Source organism: Xiphophorus maculatus, chromosome 14 (assembly GCF_002775205.1).
Source record: "Xiphophorus maculatus strain JP 163 A chromosome 14, X_maculatus-5.0-male, whole genome shotgun sequence".
Taxonomy (NCBI): Eukaryota; Metazoa; Chordata; class Actinopteri; order Cyprinodontiformes; family Poeciliidae; genus Xiphophorus; species Xiphophorus maculatus.
In genome coordinates, this window is record NC_036456.1 from 21,192,400 (window position 1) to 21,219,441 (window position 27,042).

The 27,042-nt window shown below is 36.1% G+C and overlaps 2 protein-coding genes across 7 annotated transcripts; one reads left to right on the forward strand and one right to left on the reverse strand.

The window, feature by feature from the left end:
- Window positions 1–1,009: 1,009 nt before the first annotated feature.
- On the reverse strand, window positions 1,010–7,973 carry LOC111611039. Of its 5 annotated transcripts, none has more exons than XR_002753865.1 (10): window positions 7,934–7,973; window positions 7,793–7,855; window positions 5,874–7,527; window positions 5,170–5,205; window positions 4,765–5,034; window positions 4,431–4,577; window positions 4,151–4,290; window positions 2,886–2,984; window positions 1,618–1,683; window positions 1,010–1,521 (listed from the first exon to the last, which is right to left on the reverse strand). XR_002753865.1 is itself a non-coding variant. In XM_023346655.1 (10 exons), the coding sequence occupies exons 3-9, from the start codon at window positions 5,902–5,904 to the stop codon at window positions 1,637–1,639; spliced, it is 717 nt and encodes a 238-aa protein (XP_023202423.1). In that variant the 5' UTR covers window positions 5,905–7,527; window positions 7,793–7,855; window positions 7,934–7,973; the 3' UTR covers window positions 1,010–1,521; window positions 1,618–1,636. The 5 variants fall into 5 exon arrangements, 2 of the variants coding, with proteins under 2 accessions (XP_023202423.1, XP_023202422.1); XR_002753867.1 differs by having other exon boundaries at window positions 4,145–4,290; XM_023346655.1 differs by having other exon boundaries at window positions 4,204–4,290.
- Window positions 7,974–15,862: 7,889 nt separating this feature from the next.
- Window positions 15,863–23,679, forward strand: LOC111611040 (cell surface A33 antigen-like). Of its 2 annotated transcripts, XR_002753868.1 has the most exons (6): window positions 15,863–16,099; window positions 19,030–19,371; window positions 19,472–19,567; window positions 21,699–21,770; window positions 22,082–22,303; window positions 23,060–23,679. XR_002753868.1 is itself a non-coding variant. In XM_023346656.1 (5 exons), exons 1-5 carry the CDS (start codon window positions 16,027–16,029, stop codon window positions 22,243–22,245), a joined length of 747 nt encoding a protein of 248 aa, XP_023202424.1. In that variant the 5' UTR covers window positions 15,863–16,026; the 3' UTR covers window positions 22,246–22,844. The 2 variants fall into 2 exon arrangements, 1 of the variants encoding a protein (XP_023202424.1); XM_023346656.1 differs by lacking the exon at window positions 23,060–23,679 and having other exon boundaries at window positions 22,082–22,844.
- Window positions 23,680–27,042: the final 3,363 nt, after the last annotated feature.

Consider the following 27,042-nt stretch of genomic DNA (forward strand, 5'->3'; position numbering starts at 1 on the left):
GTCTGTCTGTCTGTCTGTCTGTCTGTCTGTCTGCCTGCCTGCCTGTCTGTCTGTCTGTCTGTCTGTCTGCCTGTCTGCCTGCCTGCCTGCCTGTCTGTCTGTCTGTCTGTCTGTCTGCCTGTCTGCCTGCCTGCCTGCCTGTCTGTCTGCCTGCCTGCCTGCCTGTCTGTCTGTCTGTCTGTCTGCCTGTCTGTGGTTCAGCAGTGGAAACTTATTTACTGCGTGTGAAGAAAACTAAACTAAAACCTCAGAATAAATTTGTTCAAACTGCAGAAAATCCCTCAGTGTGTTAAACCAAAGCAGAACCTTCAGGTTGTTTCTGTTATTTTGTCTAAAAATATCTTTGAAATAAAATAACTCAAATGATCCAGAAGTTTTTCTCCTTTTTTATCATCTTTATTCATAAAATCAAAGTTTAAAATTATTCTCATGATTTTAACTTTATTCTGAAAAGCAAAGGAAACAAAAACCCAGATGATTTCCTGGTTCAGTTTAAACTGATTGAAGCTGAAAGTTTTGCTGTAACTCTCATGTTGTTTAATTTCTGTCTGATTTACATAAAACCCATAAATTGATGATAAATCATTGATATCTGACCAGTCCCAGTGGGTCTGGACTCCAGTTCTCCCAGTGACTCTGCCTGGATCAGACTGGAGGATTTGACTGGTTTAGATCCAGTTGGTTTCCTCTGAGCTCCAGCTGCAGCTTTAAGAGTCCTTCATGTTTTCACCATCAACCATCAGTGAGTTAAAGACATCATGTCTGATCAACCAGAGGATCAATAATCCATCAATAAACCTGCTGCTTGATGGGATTGAAATAAACAAAGTATTATCTTTATTTTATTTAATGTGTTTAATTCTTCCACAATCAGCCAGATTATAATAAAAAGCTCAGAAACAAACAGAAACTATTGGAGAGTCATGGTGTGCGCCCTGCTGGCTGACTCTGGTACTGCAGCTGGAAACATTCTCAGTTTCTCATAAAGAATCTTAACTTTTTATTTTTCTCCACAGTTTTAATAGAGATGGTAGCAAATGACAGCAAAGGAAAAATATCATTTTCTGAAAAACAAAAAAGGAGTCAAACTAAAGTAGTTTCAGTGAAACTAAGAGGTTTTCCATCAACTGCAGCCTGAACAGAGAAGGATAAAACCTGAAGAGGAAGCAGATCAGTTTGTTCTAGTGGATCAGATCTGTAGTCTTTCACAGGGAAACCTCCAATCCAGAACCAAGAACAATCTGCTGACACAAGATCTTGGGATTTCCTGCTTTGCTCTTCTTCTTCTTCTTCTTCTCCACGTCGGGATGATTGTGTCTCTCAGGCCTCCAGCCAGCAGGACAAACCTCTCTGTGTTTGTCAGTGAGCTGGAAGACGTGCAGCAGACGCTTCTTCATCATTTCAGGTGATGATGATGATTTGGCTCCTGAGATCTACGGCTTGCTGAAGGCAAGAGGAAGAATCTAACTTCTGCAGCAGAACTTCAGCAGATTTTCTCAGTGAGGAGGAGATGATGTGGCTCTGAAACAGATTCAGGATCAAATTAACATATTTTACTTTAATAAAACTCGTTTTGTATCAACATGCAGTAAATCATAAAAGCAGCAGTTCCTTCACCTGTTTCTGTTTTCTCTGATTATCGGTCTGTTCTGACAGCTGAATAAATCACAGCTGAATCGCTCTCTGAAAATCACAATGCAGAAAATGAATCACCACAGGCAGAATGTAGGAAAAACCAGCATGATGTTCATGAACCGGAGGAAGAAGATTCATCAGAAAACAGCAGCTTTGTTCCCTTTATGTCATTCTGAGGTGAAATAAATCTGATTTTATCAACATTCAGTGACACATGAGAAACTTTCTACATCCTCCAGTCAGAACAACCATCATAAATAAAAACATTCATGGTGTCAAAGTTCATATTATGTTGTTAGAGAGAAAGTTCATCAGTTTCAGTCACATCATCATCATCATCATGATGAAGCTCACAGTTATTCACCAAATCACATCAAATCAAATCATCTTCATTAAAATGCATCTCCAGAGTCTGAGAGGGAAAATGGCGTCATTCAGTGAAAACATCACATCCCTTAGTTATCTATTAGTTATCGATTAGTTTATTAGTTATCTATTAGTTTATCAGTTATCTATTAGTTTATCAGTTATCTATTAGTTTATCAGTTATCTATTAGTTTATTAGTTATCTATTAGTTTATTAGTTATCTATTAGTTGATCAGTTTCTGGAATTTTCGTTTTCAGTTTCTAGAGTTGTGTATCTCAGGGTAGCAGCTCGTTGGATTATTTCTCTTACTTTCAGTTTCATTTTTTATTTTTGAATCTTTCATTTCTGTGTTTCTGGCAGGAAATTAGTTTTTTTGGACAGCTGGTCCTTCTGGGTCGGATGATGAGCAGCTGGATTTATTTTTAGAAATACTTTTTATACTTTGCTCAACTTTAGTAACTCTTTGAAGAATCTTGAGTTAATATGAGTTACAGCAGCATTTAGTTTTCCACAAAGTATTGAGAATAGAATCAGGCTGCAGCTTTAATCTGAGACTCAGACATCCTGTCTACTTCCTAGACTAGGATTAAAACTTTCCTTTACAATAAAACTGATAACCTGAACCAGTCAGACTGAGTTTTATCTGTAGATCTGCTGCTGGAGGACAAACTGACCACTTCTTTTTCTATTCTCTCTGTCCAGAAGAGCCTGATTGTTGTCATTATTATGAGTTGTAATCCAGGTATTTGTAGATTCAGTAAGTGCATAAAGTGGCAGCCAGAGCTGAGAGAGTTCAGGTTTTACGGCGCGATGCAGTGGAGCTGAACCCAAACATCACATCCATCTGATTCCTCAGGCTGCAGCTCAACATGGAGGCTGTACCTGTTGTGTCTGACTTGTGATGCATATGTTTGATGAATATTTCTCCATAACTGCTGTCTTGTCGTCTCACTGTTGAGTCGACTGCAGCTGAATCTCTGTCTGTGAAATAAAAACACACAAGAAACGAGATGCTCACATTCAATCAGAGCAAAACTCTCAGATCAGTCAGGATTTAAAAAACATGTGAAAATATTAAAGCAACATCTGAAGACATCAAACTGGACGATGAAGGTCAGAGAAAAATAAGACTTTTAATGGACAAAGTCCCCAAATTAGTGATAAAGTTGCTTAAGTCAACATTTCATCTTAGTGCTGAAATGATTTGTGAGTAAAAATGTGAAGGAACCTGATCCAGTTTTATTGGGTCATTCAGGAGAAACAGGAACAAAATCACAACAAACCTGATGATGAACCAAGTCAGACAGCTTAAAGGGAAATTCTCCCAAATATCTGGTGAACGTATCAAACGTTGAAATGTGAAGATAGTTCACTAATGAAAAACATTTTCTTCATTATTCTGGATTTAATCAAATGAAATGACTGCAGAAAGTGAAACTTGTTCTTTTCTCATCAACCTCTCAGTTAGTCTGGTTTAAGTAATCCTGAGTTTTCTGGATCTGGCTGCTGGAGGACAAACTGAGCTCCTCTCTCTGACGCTTTTTCCTACTACTCTCCAGTTAGAGATTATAATTTTACTAAAGCTACATTAAATCAGACACAATGTTTGGGTTTTTCTTACTGGAAACCAGTTTTAGCAGCAAACACAAAGTTACAGTTAAAACACTCCTAAGATTAGATAAATATTGCAAACACAGCAACATTATGACATATTCATGGTAAATAGCTATTATTGTCAATAAGAGTTTGTTCTTAATAACTCAGCCAGTTAAAGAAAAGTTAAATAAATTCAATAAACAGAAAGTTCTGCCCTGCTGCTTTCATTGTTCATTAAGGAGGAAATAATGTATAAAAACATTTATGCAACAATCATTTTAAAACTCAACTTAAAATGCATGAAGCTTCTGACAACATTTCCTGTTTTATTGTTTGTGGTTCAACAGGAAACCACAGAGATCCACTTCACTTCACTTTCCACTGAGGCAAAAAGCATCAGAACCGAGCCCATCAGAACCGAGCCCATCAGAACCGAGTCCATCAATAAACAGAAACAACTTTAAACTCATTTAAATAATGACCTGGTTTTAAACTGTGTGACTGAACTGCAGTGACTGTTTCTGCCTGTGTTAGCAGAACTGAACTGAAACCTGTTTTCCAGGTGAGAACAGTGAAGTTGTGTTGAACCTGGTTCCATCAGAACCTTTTCTCCTCTGGTTCTCCTCATGATGACCTGATGTTGTGACATGGTCGCAGGTCTCGCTGCCGTCGCTCATCAGTTCTTTCTGATCTGAAATCAGACGAAACCAGGATGAGACCACAGTAGGGAAACATTAAAATACTGGAACATTTTTAAAATACTGGATGTAAATGAAGTATTTTTATAATGAAGGTGAAAGAGATGTGGACTGGAAAACCAGTGAGGCTCACCTCTTGACTTGTTGCAAAGGCGCCGTCCCAGAAAAACGAACATAATCAGAACAAACAGAGACGCAAGAGGCAACAACACGTAGAGAAGAAGAGAGGAGGAGGCCTGGGCAGCAAGGGGAGTTTGGGTAGAAGGGATGGAGGGTTCCTCTGAAACAGAGAAATAATTTGAATCCCATTTCCTTACTGTGCAGCTCAGAGTGACGTCATCTCCCTCCATCACAGGGAGGACAGGACTCTGCAGGATCACTGATCCACCTCAACACAGAGACAAACTACAGCATTTCATCCATTTCCACACAGCTTCAGCAACACTAACTCCACAGTCTGATCTTACCAGAGACAGAGAGCTGGATGCTGCTGCTGCTGCTGGAGGATCCAGACATGGACTCACACCAGTACAGACCAGTATCTGATGGATACAGGTAACTGATGCTGCAGGTAGAACCATTTAATTTCCCCCATCCATCTCCACATCGGTTCCTGGTTCCTCTGCTTGTGTTTCTCCTCACAGTCCATCCATCAGGTCTATTTTCATCCTCACAGATCAGAGTCACTGATTCTCCTCTAAAGAACTGAGATCTGCTGGGACTCACAGTCAGAGCAGCTGGTGATGAACAACAACAAAAAGTGGTTTTACAAATTATTGTAGTTTTGTTTTTATAAACCAAAGAGCTGCTGCAGGAGCCAAACCTGTTGACCAACGAATCATAAAATGTTCTTTCTAAAAAGCTTCACTAACCTTGAATGGTTGGACAAACCTGCAAGTAGGTCAAGACTGCAAAATAAAACATGGATCAGATCTTATAAATAACAATGAGCTTTTATTGTCACTAAATGTAAAAGGTTTGTTTATGGTCAAATAGAGATGCAGATTTAAAAGAGTTTGTTATAGTTGTGCCTTTACTGTATTTTATTGTTTATTCTGTTTTGATTTATTGCATATTTCTATCTTTGTGTGATAGAAATAGTCTGTTTGTTCTGATTGTCACATTTCCTGTTTTTCCAAAAGCAGAAAACTGATTTCCAGTTTTCAGACATGAAATGATCCTAGTGGCAGTTTTTACAAAACTGACCAGAGACCCGTTTACTGTGTCCAGTTCTCCAAACAGGCTTCACTTATTTTGCTTTATGGAAAATACAATATGATGTTTATTGTCATGATTATGTTTCCAGTCCAGACGTCTCTCCGCCTCCCATGGAGGATGAATACGAACAGTTCCTTTTTCTACATGATTCACTTAGAGCTCAATTGTATAGTTTTAAATTGTTGTTACGTTTTTCTGAGTCGATAGCACCTTTTATTTTGTTGCACCTTGTCAAAGTGACAAAGATAATAGAGACATTTAAATGTGTGGCTGTTTCCTGTTGTCTCATTTTAACTAGAGTTTCTTCTTTTCTTCAGTTTCAGGATAAATGAAATAAAAACAGTGATTCTCTACTTACAGGTCAGACAGTGAAACGATGTTTCCGTCATTGCAGCTCTGACTCATTGAGCAGTTTTACGTTTTTTTTACTAGAAACTAAGTGAAGTCTGAGCCCACCCTCTTCCTGTGCTGATGTTCTTGTTCAACCCACATTTATCACCTAAATGTGTCACAGCAGCAAAAAAACAAAAGCATAAATAAAAACACATAAAAACAACAAACAATGAGGACTTTAATCATGGACAGTAATCAAGTATCTTCACAGGGTTCAGTTCAGTTTTCACACAAATCCAATTCAGTTTTTACTAAGAAACAACTAAATTCAGTCCAGTCCTAACTTTGATCCAGTCCAGGTTTTACAGAGAGAAATGGCTTTTCTCAGAGAAATATAATATAATGCATCAACATTTAATCAGCAGCCTCAGCTGAACTCTGCCAGTTAACAAGTGATGTCACAGTCACACCGTTTTTCAACTGGCCGGAGCTGTGAGTGGGTGGGGCTACAGGTGAGAGCCTGAGCAGGACAGGACGGCTTCACCTGAGGGAAGGTGAGGTCTGAGATCAAATCAAACTACTGGACTCAACTGATCAGCTTCATGTTCCTCTGGACCAGAGAACCAGGCTGAACCAGAACCAGAACCTGCAGCATCAGTCAGAACCAGAGCTGGACTCCTCTGAGCTGTTTTTGTTTTTTAACTCTCATGAAACACACTGACACCCCATGACCTCTGACCCCATGCATGTCTGAGATGTTCCTCTGCTGCAGCAGGACTACATTACCCAGAATTCCACAGAATCCAGCTAATGACCCATTTAATTATAAAGCAACAGGAAGCTGCTGACCTTAGAGACTAAAACTCAAACCTCTGGTCAGATTTTTCCCTGGAGCTCCAGAGGGGAGGAAAATGATTTTGGTTCAATAATTCATATCTGAAAGCCAGAAAGTATTTCAGGAGTTTATGTTGTTATTCTAGCAGGAGGCTGGAGCTGAGGTTCGGAGTAAGGAATCTGATTCTGACCAAACCTCAGAGTTCATCAGTCCTGACCCATAAAGCTCACTGGTGTGTTAAAACCTGAAAACATGAAGGACAGGAAGTCCTGAGGCTCAACAACCAGCTGACCACGCTGAAAATGTGACAGAAATAAAATGACCTCATCTTTCATTTTATGTAACAGCGCCCTCTGGTGACAGGATGTCGGCATAACATTCATTTTTAAATTGTAGATGTAGCACTATTTGATGTTTATAATGTAGCAGTACTTAATGCACTGAAGGACTAAATAGCTTCTGACATCAGAAAACTAAATTGGTCTGCTGGAGCTGTCGTCAGCAATCAATAAAACAATACAAGAGAGTAACTGTTTTCAATACTATGTATTTTTTTTAAAGAAGAAAATTAAATAAACAATACAAAACATACATGGAAACCAAAATACAATAAATATATACACAATACTGCAGTTGATGTTCTAATGTGCACAGAGTCCTTCACTTTTCCCCGCTTGGTCAACACAGTGTCTGGGTAGTGTGTCTGTGTAATGAGAAGGAGGGGAAAGTTCATGGACCATCAAACTCCTACCAGACCAGTATGGAGTGAAATTCGGTTCTCCTGGCTCCAGCCAGATCTTAGAAGCTCGCCATCCTTTAACCCCAATAGGGGAAATCACCTGGCCTGTATTAAAATAAACAGGACCAGTCAATTACCAGCCTGCTAGTTAACTAGACTTGTTCAGTTGTACACATAAATAAATACAATTATACATAAATAAATGCAATTATACCTACAATCAATTATTTAAGACAAAGATATTTAACATTTATCACATCTTAAACACATATATTGCATTTAAAAGTTAGATTGTGTGTTTGATGATCACACAATTTGGCTATCACCATCAATATGTCAAACAAACAAAACATTCATGTTCACTACTCACCAATTCCTTTTAAAGATCAGTGCATGGCAGCTTCATGGCTCCAAGCTCACTGGATATTCAGATCTACATGGTTTATATTGTGAGTTTTTTAAACAAAGTGCATACAAACAAAGAAAGAACCAATTGTTTGACAGCACAAACCTGCAGCTCCTTTGTCTCCAGCTCTCCCTTCTTCTTCTTCTTCTTTTTTGTTTTATGGCGGTTGGCAAACAACTTTCAGGTGCATTACCGCCACCTTCTGGACTGGAGTATGAACCAGATGCCTAAACCCTATAATCTCCCTATTAGACCTGTTTTTCTAAGAAACCTAAATACGGAATTAAAAACCACATCTCCAGAAGATTTTTGTAGCAGATCTCTAACATTTAATTTAACTTTATTCCTATTTAACTCTTCTACTAATTCCTCTCTTTCTAGATTATATTTATTACATTCCATAAAAATATGTATAACTGTTTCCAACTTTCCACAAAAATTACATAACCCCGTACTATGTTTATTTATTATTTTCAAAGTACTATTTAGCCCTACATGTCCAAATCTTAACCTAGATATAATATCTTCCTCTTGTTTATTCCTATTTTCCTTTCTACACTCCCCCACTTTTTTTTGAATACTATAATAAAACCTTGCCTTCTTTTCACCCTCCCATTGTTCCTGCCACTTCTTCTTGTAATATATTTACTTATACTCTTTATCTCACTTTTACTATACTTAACTTTCAATTCAATTTCACTTCTCTTACTCGCACTCTTTGCAAATGTATCTGCTAATTCATTTCCAACTATTCCAATATGCGCCGGAATCCAAATAAATTTAACAGTAGATCTATGTATCCCCATTTTATGTATTGATTTATTTATATCTATCAATATGTCTTGTCTTGCTTCCGACTCTTGTTCCATAATACTTATTAATGCACTACTTGAATCAGAACAAATTAAAACTTTCTTGTCATTTAATTCTTCACTCCATTTTAACGCCATTGAAATAGCCAGTAACTCTCCTGTGTATACATTCAAACTATCCGTTAATCTTTTATTTTCCATGATGTTTAAATCTGGAATTATAAATGCTATCCCTACTCTATCATTTACCATTTTTGATGCATCTGTGTATATTTGTAAGTATTCTCCATATTCCCTTCTTATGTATCTTTCCACCTCTCCTTCTACTGTTTGTCTTCCTTCTTCCAACAATGTTAAATCAACTTTCATTTCTTTTTGTATCCATGGCGGATTACATGAAAAATCCACCACCGGGCTAATTAAACATTGATCTAATCCTATTTCCTTTATTTCTTTATTTATTATCCATCCAAAACTATTTACATTTACATTCTTAACATTTTCTTGACATGGTTGTAATATATTATTTATAGGATAACTTTTTTTATGCCCTTTTACGTTTGCCCAGAACCCTACTCCTAATTGTTTCCTTCTTAACTCCAATGGCATTTCCCCCATTTCTACCTGTAGTGCTGACACTGGTGTTGTCTTCATTGCCCCACAGCAAATTCTTAACGCTTGATACTGTATTTTATCTATTTCTTTTAATAAGGTACTAGAGGCAGAATTATATACCACACATCCATAATCTATTACCGATCTAATAAGTCCAATATATAATATCTTCAAAGTTTTCCTACCTGCTCCCCATTCTTTACCTCTTAAACATCTCATGATATTTAATATTTTTTTACTTCTCTCTATTATTTTACTAATATGTATTTTCCATGTAAGCTTTTTATCAAACCATAAACCTAAATATTTGAATTTATCTACCCTTTCTACTTCTTTATCATACATTTTTAATTTTATCTTAGTGCCTACCTTCCTATTAGTAAAGTTAACAAATTTAGATTTTGAACTTGAAATTCGAAATCCCCATTCTAGCGCCCAATCTTCTACCTTACCTAACGCTTCTTGCATTTTATCATTTATAAATTTTATATTTCTTCCCCGTTTCCAAATAAGACCATTATCCGCAAATAAAGTCATTCCAAACTTACCTTCGATTTTACTAAAAATATCATTAATCATTATTATAAATAACATTGGACTTATAATACTACCTTGAGGAGTGCCATTTTCAGTTAAACATTTTGAACTTATTTCATTTCCTATTTTCACTCTTATATTTCTATCAGTTAAAAAGTCTTTGATCCAATTATAAATTTTTCCGCTTAGCCCTATTTGTCTAATTTTAATCAGTAAACCTTCCTTCCATAACATGTCATATGCCTTCTCAATATCCAAGAACACTGCCATTAAAACCTCTTTATTCACCTGTGCTTTTCTGATTTCATGTTCAAGCTGTATCATAGGATCTATCGTACTTCTTCCTTTCCTGAAGCCATATTGATATTTTATTTTTTCTCTCGATTCTAAGAAGTAAATTAATCTATTATTCACCATTTTCTCCATTACTTTGCCAACACAAGATGTTAACGCTATTGGCCTGTAACTTTCAGCTAACTGAGGATCCTTACCTGGTTTACATATAGGAATAATAATTGATTCTTTCCACTTATCTGGCAAAGTTCCTTCTTCCCATATTTTATTATATAGTTTTAGTAAAACTAATTTACTCCTTTCATTTAAGTTTTTAAGCATAACATAATTTTCCAGCTCTCCCTCTCACAGCTGATTGGGAAAACTGGAGCAGGCCTGAAAAACCTACTTCAGGTGCAGTGATTGGCTGATTGCACTGTGTGACTGACTGTCACTCTAACCAATGAAGTAGCAAAGGTGGGACTAAGGCAGTTTTTACCCTGGGTTACATAGACTTGTTATTTGACTTCGGGTTTTGGCTCGACGGAAGCCGCGAGGTGGTGGTGTTTTCGAGCAGCGAGAGTTTTTGAAACAACTTTACAAAGGGTTTTGTTATTTTGGCGGTTGGCATAAACTGGAGTGTGACTGGATTGGGATGACCACAAAGGTAGATGGGGGTGGTGATGAAGATGATATGGATTTTGACGAATGGACTACGGTAGGTAGAGGAAGGGGTAGAGGGAAGGAAAAAGTTTCGAAAGATGATAGAGAGATTGGTAACCTAAATAGTAAGAGAAGTTTGGAAGAATATAGTTCAGATGAAGACAACAGAGTGGTTAGGAGGAAAATGGTAAATGAGGAGTTCAAGGTAATACTTAAATTCAGGAAGGAAGATATGAACATAAACCTCAGTCCGATAGCAGTGTCTAGAGAAATAAAAAAGAAACTAGGGGAGGTTGAGTTTGTAAAAATCTTGCGAGATGGTAATATGTTGATAAAATGTAAGTCTGAAGAACAAAAGAATAAAAGCATGCAGATTGATAACATTTGTAAAAAGGTTGTGAGTGAAAAGAAAATTGTTGGAGAAAACAGAGTGTCACGTGGTGTAATCACAGGTATTCCGCTTGAGGAAGATTTAGAAAAACTTAAAAGAAATATACATGGTGGTGAAGTGCGGAGATTGAAAAGATTGTTAAAATCTGTGGATGGGGAGAAAATAGAAAGTTTTTCGATACTTCTGGAGTTTCAAGGTGATGTTCTTCCTGATAAAGTGAAAATTGGGTTCTTGAGTTTTCCTGTTAGACCTTATATTCCTCCTCCCTTGCGATGTTACAAATGTCAAAGGTATGGTCACATAGCATCAGTGTGTAAAGGGAAGCAAAGATGTGCTAAATGTGGTGGAGATCATCGATATGATGAATGTGGAGCAGATGTACAGTTGAAATGTTGTAACTATGGTGGTCAGCATAATGTAGCATATGGAGGTTGTGAAGCAAGGAAAAAGGCAGCAGAAATTCAACAGCTGAAAGTAGTTAAAAACATTTCTTATGCAGAGGCAACAAAAAGTGTTCAAGAAAAAAGAATAGTTCAGAAAAATCAGCAAGTGTCTTCTAGTCCAAATCGTGGACCAAGTCAAAAAACAATGTCAGGAATGGAAATTACAATGGATAAATTAATTTTATTCATGGCTTATGTTATTAATTGTACTGATCAAGTGAAACAGAAAACTGAAAAAATCAAGATTATAGTGAAAGGTGCAGAAAAATTTCTAGCTGTGAAGGATTTATCTTGGGAGTTGATAAATAAAAGGCTTGAAATAGATGGGAAGCAAGGTGGAGGAAGAATTTAATGCTTATTTTACAATGGAATGCAAGAAGTTTGTTAGCAAATGGACAAGAATTTAAAGGATATTTAAACTATTTGAAAAATAAACCAGATATTATTTGTATTCAAGAAACATGGCTTAAACCAGAGTTAGATTTTGTCATAAGAGGGTATAATAGTATTAGAAGAGATAGGGAACAAGAAAGTGGAGGAGGATGTGTAATATTTATAAAACAAGGAATACAGTATAGATTTTTAGGAAAAGGAGCTTCACTCGAATGGTTATCTGTGGAAATTTGGATTAATAAAGAAAGTATTAATATATTAAATTTTTATAATCCGTGTAAAAAGTTGGATTTAGATGAAATGGAGGAAATGTTTAAAAATATAGGAAGAAAGTTCATTTGTTGTGGAGATTTCAATGCTTATAGTACTTTGTGGGGTAATAGGAATGATGCAAATGGAGAAGTGGTGGAAGAAGTAATGGATAGAAAACATTTGGTTTGTCTTAATAATGGAGAAGGGACGAGAATTAATATTAGAAATGGATCAGAATCAGTGTTAGATTTAACTTTAGTTTCAAAGAATTTGGCTGGGATTAGTAAGTGGAAAATATTAAGAGAATCAACTATAGGTAGTGATCATTACCCTATACTTATTGAAATTGGTAAAGAAATAGGGAAAAGTGTTAATGAGAACTTAGAAAGATGGTTATTTGGAAATGTTGATTGGGAAAAATATAAAATAATAAATGATGAAGAGATGCAAAAAGTTAATATAGATTTAGATGTTGATATGATAAATTCTTCTATTTGTGAGGCCATTTTAGGGGCTGCTCGAGAAACAATCCAAAGGAAAAAAGGAAAATATAAGAAGAAAATTGTTCCATGGTGGACGAAGGAATGTGATGGTGCAATTAAATATCGAAATAAAGCTTTTAGATTGTTAAAGAGAAATCAGAATTTTATTGAATATAAAAGGTCACAAGCTCTGGTTAAAAGAACGGTGAAAAATGCAAAAAAGGTTTATTGGAGTAATTTTTGTGATTCTGTAGGTAGGGAAACAAAGATTTCAAAAGTCTGGGGAATGATAAAGCGAATGAATGGAATTAGAGGTGAATATGGATATCCAGTTCTGAAAGATGGAAATGTTATTGCTGTGACTGAGGAGGAGAAAGCAAATATGTTAGTTAAAAAATTTGTTAAAGTTCATAGTTGTAATAATTTAAGCGCAGAAGAAAACCGCAGAAGAAATTGTACAATTAATGAAAATGTAAATTTATTAGAAGAAAATGTAAGAAATAATAATTTATTGAATAGTCCCTTTTCTTTATTTGACTTAAACAATGCCTTAGGAAAATCAAAAAATTCATCTCCAGGAAAAGATAATATTTCTTATATTATGGTTAATAAGCTTAGCAATTCATCTAAGAAGGTTTTATTGGAATTCTATAATAAGATATGGGAAGTGGGTATTTTACCTCTGGCATGGAAAGAAGCAATCATAGTTCCAATCTTAAAGCCAGGTAAAGATCAGTCAAATCCAGCAAGTTACAGACCCATTGCTTTAACTTCTCATATTTGTAAAATAATGGAGAGAATGGTAAATGAAAGATTGAGCTACTTTGTTGAAAAGAGGGGATATTTATCAAAATGTCAAAGTGGATTTAGAAAAGGGAGAAGCACTATGGATCCTTTATTATGTTTAGAACATGAAATCAGAAAAGGGCAAGTTAACAAGGAGAGTGTAGTGGCTGTTTTCTTTGATATAGAGAAAGCCTATGATATGATGTGGAAAGATGGATTTTTAATTAAATTGAAAAAAATGGGAATTAATGGATCAATGTTTTATTGGATAAAAGATTTTTTACAAGATAGATCAATACAAGTAAGAATAGGACAATTGTCAGAAAAGTTTTTTGTTGAGAACGGTACACCTCAGGGAAGTATAGTGAGTCCTTTGTTTTTTTTTCTATTATGATTAATGATATGTTTGACAATTAGGAAAGTGGAATGGGGTTTTCTTTGTTTGCTGATGATGGAGCAATTTGGAAGAGGGGGAAAAAATTAAAGTTCATTGTTAAAAAGATACAAGAAGCAATTAGTATTATAGAAGACTGGTCATTTAAATGGGGATTTAAGATTTCTATAGACAAAACAAAGACTTTATTTTTTACAAGGAAGAAAGCATCTGAAAATTTAAAACTGCAAATATATAATCGTGAATTAGAAAGGGTAAGGGAATTTAAGTTTTTGGGTTTATGGTTGGATGAAAAACTTACTTGGAAAAATCATATTCAAAAAGTAGTGAATAAATGTAAGAGAGTTTTAAATGTAATGAGGTGTTTGGTGGGAAGTGAATGGGGTGCTGAGAGGAAGGCATTGAAATCAATATATACTGGGTTAATAAGGTCTGTATTTGATTATGGAAGTATTGTATTTGGGTCAGCATCAGAAACACTATTAAAAAAATTAGATAGTATTCAGTATCAAGCCTTGAGGTTATGTACAGGAGCAGTTAGAACAACTCCAACGTCAGCTTTGCTAATAGAAATGGGAGAGATGCCACTTAATCTCAGAAGATTACAGTTAAAGTCCAATTATTGGTGTAATTTAAAGGGCCATGATGGAAATCATCCATGTCAAGATATTTTAAAATCTAGTTGGGAAAAAGAAAAGAAGAAATTAAATTCTTTTGGATGGGAGATAGAAAATGTTATAAAAGATTTTGGTTTATCTGATATAAACATTAGTCAAACAGTTCCTCTTTCACCAGTTTATCCTTCTCTATTTCATAATAATGTTGTTGATTTAACTTTGTTGGAGAAAAGGAAAGGAGAAAACGTTTCAGATCCATATTTGGTTCAATCATATTTAGATAGTAAGTACTATGGATATGTCCAAGTTTTTACAGATGCGTCTAAAAACTCAAATAGCAGTAATGGGGTTTCTTTCATTGTTCCAGAATTCAAAGTTAAAAAATGTAAAAGAATTACTGATGGAGTATCAGTTTATACTGGAGAGATGATGGGAATTATTTTAGCTTTAGGATGGATTGAGGAAGTCCGTCCATTAAGAAGCATAGTATGCTCTGATTCAAGTTCTTCATTATATTCATTAAAAAATAATCATGCTATTAGTAGACCGGATCTTTTATTAGAAATTCAGTTAATAACATATAGAATTCAAGCAATAGGGTTATTAGTTATATTTACATGGATACCATCACATATAGGAATAAGAGGGAATGAGTTGGCTGATAAATATGCAAAACAAGCTTCAAAATATAGTGATATTGATATATTAGTTCCATTTAGTAGAGAAGAAATCAAATCTATTATTAAACAAAAGGTTAAGGAAAGATGGCAGAGACAGTGGGAGGAAGATAGAAATGGTAGATGGCTGTACAGTATTCAAAGAAAAGTTGGTGCAATGAGGAGAACGGGACGAAATAGAAAAGAGGAAACAGTTATATCTAGGTTGCGGTTTGGACATACAAGGTTAAATAGTAATTTATTTAAAATAGGAAAACATCGAACTGGAAGTTGTGATTTTTGTGGTCAAGAAGAGACAGTAAAACATGTTTTGTTGTTCTGTACCAAATATTCTGTTGAGAGAAGGAAATTAGTTTGCCGGTTACAAGAAAATAAATTACAGTTAAATTTACAAGATATTTTGGGAAAAATTTCTAATTCTAAAGATATAAGTTATTTAATTAATTATCTTAAGAAAACAAAATTGATAGAGAAGATTTAAGTGTTGTTATTTTATTATTATTATTATTATTATTATTATTATTTTTTATTTTTTTTTATTTTATTTTATTTTTTTATTTTTTATTTTATTGTTTTGTTTGTTTTGTTTGTTTTGTTTTGTTTTGAGGGGGGTGTATATAGTTAGCGTCCCGATCCACACTCCATTCCAGTAGATGGCGGTAATGCACATCTAAAAGTTGTTTGCCAACCGCCATAAAAAAGGAAAAGAAGAAGAAGAAGAAGACTTGTTATTCCAGATGCCACACCTGCAGTTTCATCGCTTCCTGTTTAGGAGTTGAACATCAGGTTTTGTTTTTATCTCTTTACTCGGTTCTGGTTCTGGTTCTGGTTCTGGTGTTTGTCTGGATTCCAGGTGTTAGAAAATGTCCGCAGTTACCTGGTTGCTCTGCGGACTCTCTCTGCTCTCTGCCAGACTTCCAGTCTTTGTCTCCGCAGGTGAGTCACTGCTGCAGGTAAACAAGCTGAGGATCAGGAGCAAAACATTACAACCTGTTTTTACACTCAGAAACGGAGAAAATACAAAACAGAAAAAATATGAAATGAGATTTAACTTTAAACCGACTGCATTAAACTAAAACCTGTTTGTTTTCGGATCTTTGTGCAGCAGCTTCAGTTTCATTTTGCAGGAAAGTTAAAATGACCGAGGCCTCTAGAGAGATCCCCGCAATGATCTACTGATCAGTTATGGGCCATAATTAAATACTATAAGTCTTTGTTACGGTGGCTGCTGAACTTTATGCTTTAATATAAAGTTATGTGAGGTTTTTACATGAATGTTAATATCTCCTTGTGAAATATCTGAAGTTTTATATTTTTCTTTAGTATAAAAAGGCACAAAAAACCTTTGATATAAACAGAAACTTTCCGTAAGTAGGAAATAAATAAAAATACATCCTAATATGGATTATTTTACTGCCATAATTTTAGTTGACATGTTTCATTTTGTATTATGCACATTTTTTGTTATTACGACTCTTATTTTGAAAGGTTAAAGTAGGAAGTCCAATCCAGCATATTGCTAGGGAACCAGAAAAAGAAGATGCATGCGATAGGAAAGCATAGCTTTAGCAAGTGACTGTAAAAGGGTCATTTAAGTTAAAGAATTTATGTAATAACCTCATTTCTACCTCGAAAGGAAGGGTCAGCCAGCGAGGTATGTTTATATGTAATTATATCATTTTATGTTATCGTACTCATGACACCGTCTCACTTAAGTTTATGTTGTATTTTAGTTCGACGGTGGTGTTGGTGTCAGTGGGTCAAGTGAAATTGTAACAAGAGCAACTTTAAAGAACGACATTAAAGCTGACTTCACACCAGCAGTACAACGAACTCTTTATTGCCGTGAAGAAGAAGAGGTGGAAGTGATAGATTATTTCTGAGTTATTATCGCGGGTAATAAATCATCTGACAGTTTTGATTTTTTTTATTCTAGTCTGAATGGTTTAAAGGGCTTTCAGTGCCGCTCAGACATAAACATGCAGGAAATAAATAAATCGATTTTCAATCAGTTTTTTGCACCAAACAGTTAATAATAATAAACAAGTTTTCACTGAGGCTCTGTAAGAACAATATGAATGAAATAAGTAATTATTGATATGACAGGAGCAGGAGGCTCTGACACTCAGGTGTGTCAACGTGACGTCATCAGGTATGAATTGAAGGTCACTGGTTTTGTGTTTATGAGGAAGCGGTGAGCGGGGCGGTCAGTCCTTGTAAAGTTTGGAGCCTGATAATTAAATTGGAATAAATCGATAATTGTGACAGAACAAAGAAATGATCTGGAGTTGATTGATTAACAGACAGATGAGATTCCAGAGTTAATCCAGTTCTGCTTTTTACCATCATTAGTTTGTTTTATAATAATAAAATGTTTTTATTATTATTAAGTCTTTGGTGCAAAAAACTGATTGAAAATCGATTTTTTTATTTCCTGCATGTTTATGTTTGTTAAGGTTGAGATGAAACTGAAGCAGCTCTTTAAACCATTCAGACTAGAACAACAGAGACTCAATCAAAACTGTCAGATGATTTATTACCAACGATAATAACTCAGAAATATAGTTCAAATGTATTTTTATTTCTTTCCTTCTTACAGAAGTTTCTGTTTATATCACAGGTTTGTGGCGCCTTTTTATACTAAAGAAAAAATATATAAAACTTCAGATATTTCACAAGGAGATTTTAACATTAATCGAAAAACCTTAAATAATTTTATATTAAAGCAGAAAGTACAGCAGCCACCTTATGAAAGGCTTACAGTATTTAATTATTCTGCATAACTGACCAGTAGATTATTGTGAGGGAACTCAGAATAACGTTTTTCCTCATGTTCCCTGCAGAGCTGCGTATAAAATATAAACAACATGGCTGATTTAAAATTTCTCTTTTTATTTTCCTTTAATCAAGAATCTTGATTCTGATGTATTTATCTTTCAAAGGATGAGAAAAGAACAGAAAATGATCATTAATTCAATAAAAATACCAATTTTAGCATTTATTAACCAAATCCAAGTAATGATATTTTTGTCGACTCTAATCTTCAGCATAATAATTAATTTTTCTTTCAGTCAAGAGAAACATGAAACATTAACAGATTAAGTTGCAGCATGTGAATAATTTAGTTTTTATATTTATTTATTTAACTAAACATGATGAAATATTTCAGGGGAAACTTCAGATTCCTTCAGTTTGACTTTAATATAAATTTAGTTTTTTAACTTTATATGACGGCCATCTTTGTTCAGATAATATTCATAACCTGCATACTGGATGAAAATCATTCCTGGTTTTTCCACTTGGCCTCCTGAGGATTAGAGATGGAAATTAATTTGTATTCACAAATAAATAAAGATTTAATTATTATAACTATAATAAGTCAAAACATGTTATGAAAATCTGAAATAACCATCAGCCTCATAAAGCCTGAAAACAGAAACAATTATGAGAAAATTCTGATTTTTATTTTAAATGTTTCTTTTTACAAAATAAATCATTTTAACTCGTCGCCTTGTTTTCCATGTTTTATGTATCATTTAAAAACCAAAAACATCCATTTTAATCATAAAGCAACGTTGCATGATGCTTTAAAAGCAATTTAGAAAGTTTTAATATTAATATATCATCAGCAATAAAACAAAACAGATTATTTTATCAATATATTATTAATAAATCAATTGATCAAGTGACATGTTTGGTGTTGAAGTGTTAATTGATGACAGAAGCTTTAAACCGGATCAGAACCAGCCGCCTCCCTGATGGACGGTAACCGGGTTTTATTGGACAGATGATGATGTCATCACGTTAAAAAGCGTCATGTTTTTCATATTTTTCATATTTTTCATATTTTCTGTTTTTCTCCTCAGATCAGACGATCCGAGCTGAACATGGACAGACGGTCGCTCTGCCGTGCCGCCTGGCCAGCAGAGACCCGGTTCTGGTGGTGGAGTGGAGCAGAACCGATCTGGGCTCAGATTACGTTCTCCTGTTTCGGGACGAGCAGATCGACCCGTTTAACCAGCATCCGTCCTATCAGAACCGGGTCGGACTGAAGGACCTGGAGAACAGAGACGTGTCTCTGGTTCTGGTGGACGGGACGACTGATGACAACGGGACGTACGAGTGTCGGGTCGTTCAGACCGGAAAGAACCGCAGGAAGCAACTAATCAGCTCCGTCCACCTGGTTGTAGCTCCGCCCCCTCCTTCAGGTGAGAGTCTGGATCAGAACCAGCAGCTTCCTGGTTCTGGACCTCAGATCAGATGATGATCTCCAGTCGGGTCAGACTAATTCCTGGTTCTGTTCTGCAGCTCGCTTTGAGAAACTCACAGGAGACCAGAGAACCCGGACCGGATCAGAGGAGGAGGGAGGAAGCCAGGAGCTGTTGACCTCTGACCCTACAGCTGGTACCGCCTCTCCTCTTCCTGTTGGGTTTAGAGATTCTCATTAGATCTGCTTCATTTAAGATTTAATTAAATGTTATTTGTTTTGTCTTTGTTTCCATTTTTCCTCCTTGTTCACATTAAACCTTGAAATCCAAACTGATGGCAGATCAAATCAAAACTGATCAGTTTTGATTTAAAACGGATCATTAATCAGATAAAGACAAGAGGAACCAAATGTTCAGTCAGAACTTTTTCTCTTTGGGTTCAGAGACCAGCTTCATTTCTTCACCCTCTAAATTCACTGGAAGTTATTTAATGAAGAACAAAACTGAACGATGGTTCTGTTATGATGGTTCTGATATGATGGTTCTGTTGTGATGGTTCTGTTATGATGGTTCTGATGTGATGGTTCTGTTGTGATGGTTCTGTTATGATGGTTCTGTTATGATGGTTCTGTTATGATGGTTCTGTTGTGATGGTTCTGTTATGATGGTTCTGATGTGATGGTTCTGTTGTGATGGTTCTGTTGTGATGGTTCTGTTATGATGGTTCTGTTATGATGGTTCTGATATGATGGTTCTGATGTGATGGTTCTGTTATGATGGTTCTGTTATGATGGTTCTGATATGATGGTTCTGATGTGATGGTTCTGTTATGATGGTTCTGTTATGATGGTTCTGTTATGATGGTTCTGATATGATGGTTCTGATGTGATGGTTCTGTTATGATGGTTCTGATGTGATGGTTCTGTTATGATGGTTCTGTTGTGATGGTTCTGTTATGATGGTTCTGATGTGATGGTTCTGTTATGATGGTTCTGATGTGATGGTTCTGTTATGATGGTTCTGTTATGATGGTTCTGATGTGATGGTTCTGTTATGATGGTTCTGATGTGATGGTTCTGTTATGATGGTTCTGTTATGATGGTTCTGTTGTGATGGTTCTGTTATGATGGTTCTGTTGTGATGGTTCTGTTATGATGGTTCTGATGTGATGGTTCTGTTGTGATGGTTCTGTTATGATGGTTCTGTTGTGATGGTTCTGTTATGATGGTTCTGTTGTGATGGTTCTGTTATGATGGTTCTGATGTGATGGTTCTGTTGTGATGGTTCTGTTATGATGGTTCTGTTGTGATGGTTCTGTTATGATGGTTCTGTTATGATGGTTCTGATATGATGGTTCTGATGTGATGGTTCTGTTATGATGGTTCTGTTATTATGGTTCTGATATGATGGTTCTGATGTGATGGTTCTGTTATGATGGTTCTGATGTGATGGTTCTGTTATGATGGTTCTGTTATGATGGTTCTGATGTGATGGTTCTGTTATGATGGTTCTGTTATGATGGTTCTGTTATGATGGTTCTGTTGTGATGGTTCTGATGTGATGGTTCTGTTATGATGGTTCTGATGTGATGGTTCTGTTATGATGGTTCTGTTGTGATGGTTCTGTTATGATGGTTCTGTTATGATGGTTCTGTTATGATGGTTCTGTTATGATGGTTCTGATGTGATGGTTCTGTTATGATGGTTCTGATGTGATGGTTCTGTTATGATGGTTCTGTTGTGATGGTTCTGATGTGATGGTTCTGTTATGATGGTTCTGTTGTGATGGTTCTGATGTGATGGTTCTGTTATGATGGTTCTGTTGTGATGGTTCTGATGTGATGGTTCTGTTATGATGGTTCTGATGTGATGGTTCTGTTATGATGGTTCTGATGTGATGGTTCTGATGTGATGTTCTGTTATGATGGTTCTGATGTGATGGTTCTGTTGTGATGGTTCTGATGTGATGGTTCTGTTATGATGGTTCTGTTGTGATGGTTCTGTTATGATGGTTCTGATGTGATGGTTCTGATATGATGGTTCTGTTATGATGGTTCTGTTATGATCCTGGATGGTTTGAGACTTTCTGTCATCAGAACGATGGAATAATGGAGGGAAATTCTGATCCATTTATAGATAATTGATGAATTGATTGATTTTTCATCAACAGCTGATTACTAATTTAACGTTTGAATTTACTTCACCTACCTGCTAAGATAAACGGTTTCAAGTCATGTCTGAGTTTTTCCACCTGTCTTGTCATGAACCCAGCTGTTGCTAAGCAACCTGTCTGTTTCTAAAACTCACCTGTTTGCTTCTTGTCTGCAGGAAGTGAAGCTGAAGTGACCAAATATGGAGGAAGCCTTGTTGGGGAGGTGCAGCTAGCTGAAGCATTAAAAGGTCTGGAGTTACTGTTAAAAAATGAAAATATTTCACATTTAATCATATTTTTCATACTTCAAATTAATATTTGGCTTTTATTTCTGACTTGCTTCTGCATCAAATGTCTGCATGTCTTTATTCCTGGTGTGACTCCAGATCATTCAGCAGGTTAGAAGCTGAACTAGAAACAGATCATTAGACATTAATGTGATATTAATATTAATATTATTACATTAGGATGTTGTTGATATTCTAACACAGAGTTTATATCATTGGTCAGTAAATACTGAGAATCAGTCGGATTTAATGATCCTGTTTCTGTTTTACAGTTCAGTTCGTTCAACAGAACCAGGATGGAGAGAAGAAGAACCAGAGCAGAACGGTTCCTGGACTGATTGTTTCTCTCTTCCTCTTCTCTCTGGTTGTTTCTGCGTTTATTTCTTTAACTCTGTGGAAGAAGAAACGACCTGAAACTCATCGTCCAGTGATCTGACTGAAACTCATCGTCCAGTGATCTGACTGAAACTCATCGTCCAGTGGTTCCTGTTAATGTAAATACTGAGATCAATGTGGGTTAAAAGAAACACAAGTTAGATCACACAGAAGGAGATTTTCAGCAGAAACATCTCAAAAATAATTTGATGCACAGTGAACCCTCGCTGCTTCGCGGACGTTTTTGTGTAGTTTTTCCCCCACACTGCATTGTTCTGTTCTGCGTCCTGATTGGCTAAACAGTCTCCGCGCTTCTTCTCTACCTGTGTGCCAATAACGTTACGGTATTTAAACATACAGTTTGGTAAATTTTGGCAAATCTTTTTGCCCAGAAGAAAAAAGAGCAACAGCAACTACCGATAATAACGACGTTCTTCTCTGGAAAAAACTCACCTGCACCAAAAGCCACCAGAGAGCAGAGTCAGGCTGCAGAGTCGGGCTGCAGTCAGGCTGCAGAGTCAGGCTGCAGAGTCGGGCTGCAGAGTCGGGCTGCAGAGTCACAGTCAGAGGATCAGAGAAATATGAGTCACAATTTGTCCTACTGAACTTCTATTGATGATTAAAATGATTATTTTACTGTAATTATTTGTAAGAAATTGTTCTATTTGTTTAAAAAATGCTTAGGCTTGAAAACAGTTTTTGTTCTTTGGTTTCAATGTAGAATATTTAATTATGCTGCATAATAATTGTAAAAAATTAAGGTAACTACTTCGCTGATTTCGCCGATCGGATTCTTATTGGAACCCAAACCCGCGAAAAACGAGGGTTCACTGTATTTAGAAGAAAACTCTTAAATATTGTCATGAATTTTGCAGCTGCAGACCTGATGCAGAAATATGTTGCAACTTCCCAGCATCTGACTGGATTCTGGATTCAGCTGAAGCCGTTCTGGTGAAACTGGACCCGGAAAAAGTTCTGCTGCAGGAAATGAACCAGGATGAAAATATCCAAACACTCGTCTCACTAATTCACCACTTAAATCTCTTCTGATATTTCTGTCGCAAATGTCTGACTTTATAATTTGCTTTTTTCATGCAACTTCTTAACTTTACAAGAAATTATTTCAATTTTAATATTGTAAATTCTTTAGTTTGTTTTCTGGCCAATTTATTCAGCTTTACATCTAAATATTATTTTTACTTCTATGAATATTCCATGTTTTTTGCTTGTTAGAAGTTTTGTTTTATTTTGTTTGGGTCAAATTTTCTCCTGCATGTAGAAAAAGTTTTCTTCTTTAATCTGTGGTGGCTCTGATTCTCTAGAGTTCAGTTTATAAAGTAAATGATTGTAGTAATTGTTTGGGTTCTGTCCTTTATGCAGTTTAATTGTCTTACATAAACAGAGTTTTATTTTTCACAGACTGTTTAATCAGAAACTTTTTATTGAGTTTATTTAGGATATAAAATGATCATAAAATAAAAATTATATAAACAGATACTTGCTTCTTATGTTCCAATGTGCCAAAGTTTGAAAAAATATGTTTTCTGATTTGATTTTTCCTGCAAACACATTTCCTACTATTTAAAACAGCTGCAGTAAGAAATGACTGTTTACACAGAAATGAATCTGTGTAAACAGATTATCCTAACTAATATTCTGTTAGGAGTTTGGCTGTTCATTATTAGCATTAATTGTTAACATACACAGGTTTTGTTACAGTGAACCAGTGCAGTCATAGCAACAGTAATAGGTTATGAATAATATATTTTAAACAGGATTGTAAGAAAATAAATCTTTGAAATATAATAACTATTCCTTTTCAATCTATGGTTAATATGATGATGTAATTGTCTGGTTATTGGTTACCTCTGATAACTTCAACACAAGAATCAATACAAACAAGCTACAAGTTCAATTCATCAAAATTGACAGTAAATAGGATTTAACTAAAACAAAACGATTTGATTATAGGCAAAATAAGATAACTAACTTCAAATGATAAAATTATTAATTATCAAGAGGTGGATCTGTTAAGAGTTGCATATGACAACATAAAGAAGGTGACGCCAATGAAGATGCTGACTGATGACATGATAACCTCACAGCACGACAACATGGAGAACCAGAACTCATCTCCACAGCAGGAGCCTGATTGGGTCATGGAGCGCCGGCAACGCCTGCTCTGACATGAAGCAGCGAACGAACGACGCTCAGACCAGCAACAACAGCGGCTGAGCACAGGACATGGTCTCCACACCGGCTGGCAACAACCATGGATGAAAAGATCAGCAGAACCAGAACCATCATGCAACCCGGGCTAGGGACGGTCCACCAGGAAGATCTAAAAGGTGATAAATTAATGCTAAATTTGAGCCATTTAACTGATCAAAATAAATACATAAAAATAATAACTTGAGAAGAAAATGAATCAATTTAACCAAACTTAAAATTGGGAGTAAATGTTATTTTTATTCCCATTAAAAAGCAAATGTCCTCAATTCTAGTTCAAAAGTTGACAAAAGCTGCTTGTCTAACTAGTTTATAAGCTAAACTAGCAGTTCTGTCAAATAATGAAGATAATAAATTCTCCCATGACAAAATAATTCATCAGAATTAATAATGCACTGCTAGCCAGGAGACAGATACCGTTCCTTTAAAAGTTCAGGAAAAAAAGGTTCAGATCATTTAAATAGAAGCTCAGGTGAACCTGACAAGGTTAGTTATGAAACTTATGAATTTGATTGAACTCTACAGTAGGTTGTTTTATTTGCAGCATTTAACGCCAGACTAAAGGTTAGTTAATCTTTCTCTCTCTGTATCCATCCATTTTCTGTTCAGCCTTGTCCCTAATGGGGTCAGGAGGGTTGTTCCTGACCGCCTCTCACCCTGGACAGGTTTTGGACTGTGGGAGGAAGCCAGAGTACCTGGAGAGAACCCACCATGCACAGGGAGAACATGCAGACTCCGTGCAGAAAGACCCCGGGCCGGGAATTGAACCCAGGACCTTCTTGCTGCAAGGCAACTCTCTCTGTTAAATCTCTCTGTATCTTTATTTAAACTTATGTAAAGGACCTGAAATTTTACACTAATGTTAAAATATCATGGGTTTTGTTATCAATTTGTTTCTGTAACTAAAACTGTGGATAACAAATAAGTTTATAACAATAAGTTATATAACAAATAAGTATCAAAGTCATAAAATAAAATGAAAAAACCAGGATCAGATTTCCTCCAGAGTGTCTCTGCTTTAGCTGCAGTGGCTTTAGCATCATGCTAACCTAGTAAAACTGCTTGGTTTCTCATCTGCAGAGCTTCAGCAGCCAAACACAGATTTACTGTTTAAACAGAACAACCTGCTGAAACTTAATGTTTCAGAGTCCAGGCTGGTTGTGTCTGCAGATCATATTTATGTTCTTGTTCACATTCATCTGTTTCCTCCAGACATTTCAGGATGAAACTAAGAAGAGCTGAGAGATCTGCAGTTCCTCTGAGTCTCTCCTTCAAACCAAGGATTCAGTGAAAAGTTCAGGTTCAGGCAGGTAGAAAACAGGAATGTCCTTAAAGACAGATTCCTTCACGTTCAACTTGGATCATATCAAAGCTGATAACAGACAAGTTTCTGTTGTGATCTGTGTTTTTCTGTGTTTATTTTGAGTTTCTGTCTCCATGTTGTCCCGTCTCCCCCTGATTGTTCCCAGCTGTGTCTCGTTCCCTGATTGTCTCCTGTGTATTTAATGTCACCTGTGTTTCTGTGTCTTTGTCGGATCCTTGTCGATGGTTCGTTCCAGTCTGTCGGTTTTTGGTTTTGCTGTCCGTTCGTGTACCAGTGCTACCAGTGTCAAGCTTTAGCTTTCCCCTCAGCTGTGCTGCCTGATTTTGGACTTTGTGTTTTTCATCATTAAATCACCTTATTCATCTCATCCTGGATCTGCTGCCTGCTGCCTCATCACCTCACACTGCAGTTTATAACAGTTTCATCTCGTTGGTATGAAAGGTATTTTATTGTTGGTAGATCTCTCCCTTTCCCAGTAATCAGATTATCATTATAACTGAAAGATCAGATACTCTGTGTTTAAACTTCCTGCTGATAAACGAAGTTTCTTTACGGTCAGAGAGCTGAAGTCAGCAGACATGATAAAAGGTTTGAAGGACAAAGTCTGAGGGTTTTCATCATTTACAGCTTCATGAAGAGTTTCTCTGTTATCTGAACTACAGAGGAGCCATTTTGAATGTCGGCTATAGAGACTGAAGATTCACATGAACAAATATAGTTGTGAGAAATGAGAGATTCCTAAATGTATATTTGATGAGTTAACAAGAGTTTCAGCTTGTAAAAGTCAACATATCAGGAAAATCTCTCAGGGAAAACGACTCTGGATTTCTGTTAGATTTCATCATCTCAGCTCAACATTTAATTCTGCACAGAACCACAGATGGTCAACATGAAACTGTCTCTCCACAAACTGTCTGGCATCAGAACCATGTTCATCCTCAGCCTGTCCAGCAGCTCGTCTCCTGCAGCAGCGGCAGGTGATGGTGTGTTTCCAAACACCTGGACCTTCACTCTGTACTCTGCAATGTTCTTGTCAAGGTTTTTATCTTCATACCAGAGGAAACGGAGATAATCTCTCTGATCCTCTCTGACAGGAAAACATCTGCTGTGACAGCGACCAGTTCTCAGAAACCTCAGAAGATCAAGATCTCCTATCAGTTGTTCCAGTCTGGTCTCTTTAGAAGAACATCAGCAGCACTTGGATCCAACTCCACCCTGATCTGTCCTGGTGTTTCAGACACCAAATGTTGGAAGATACCAGTTTTCTCTACCTTCTGCTGAAGGGGAGCTGGTTCAGCTGGTCTT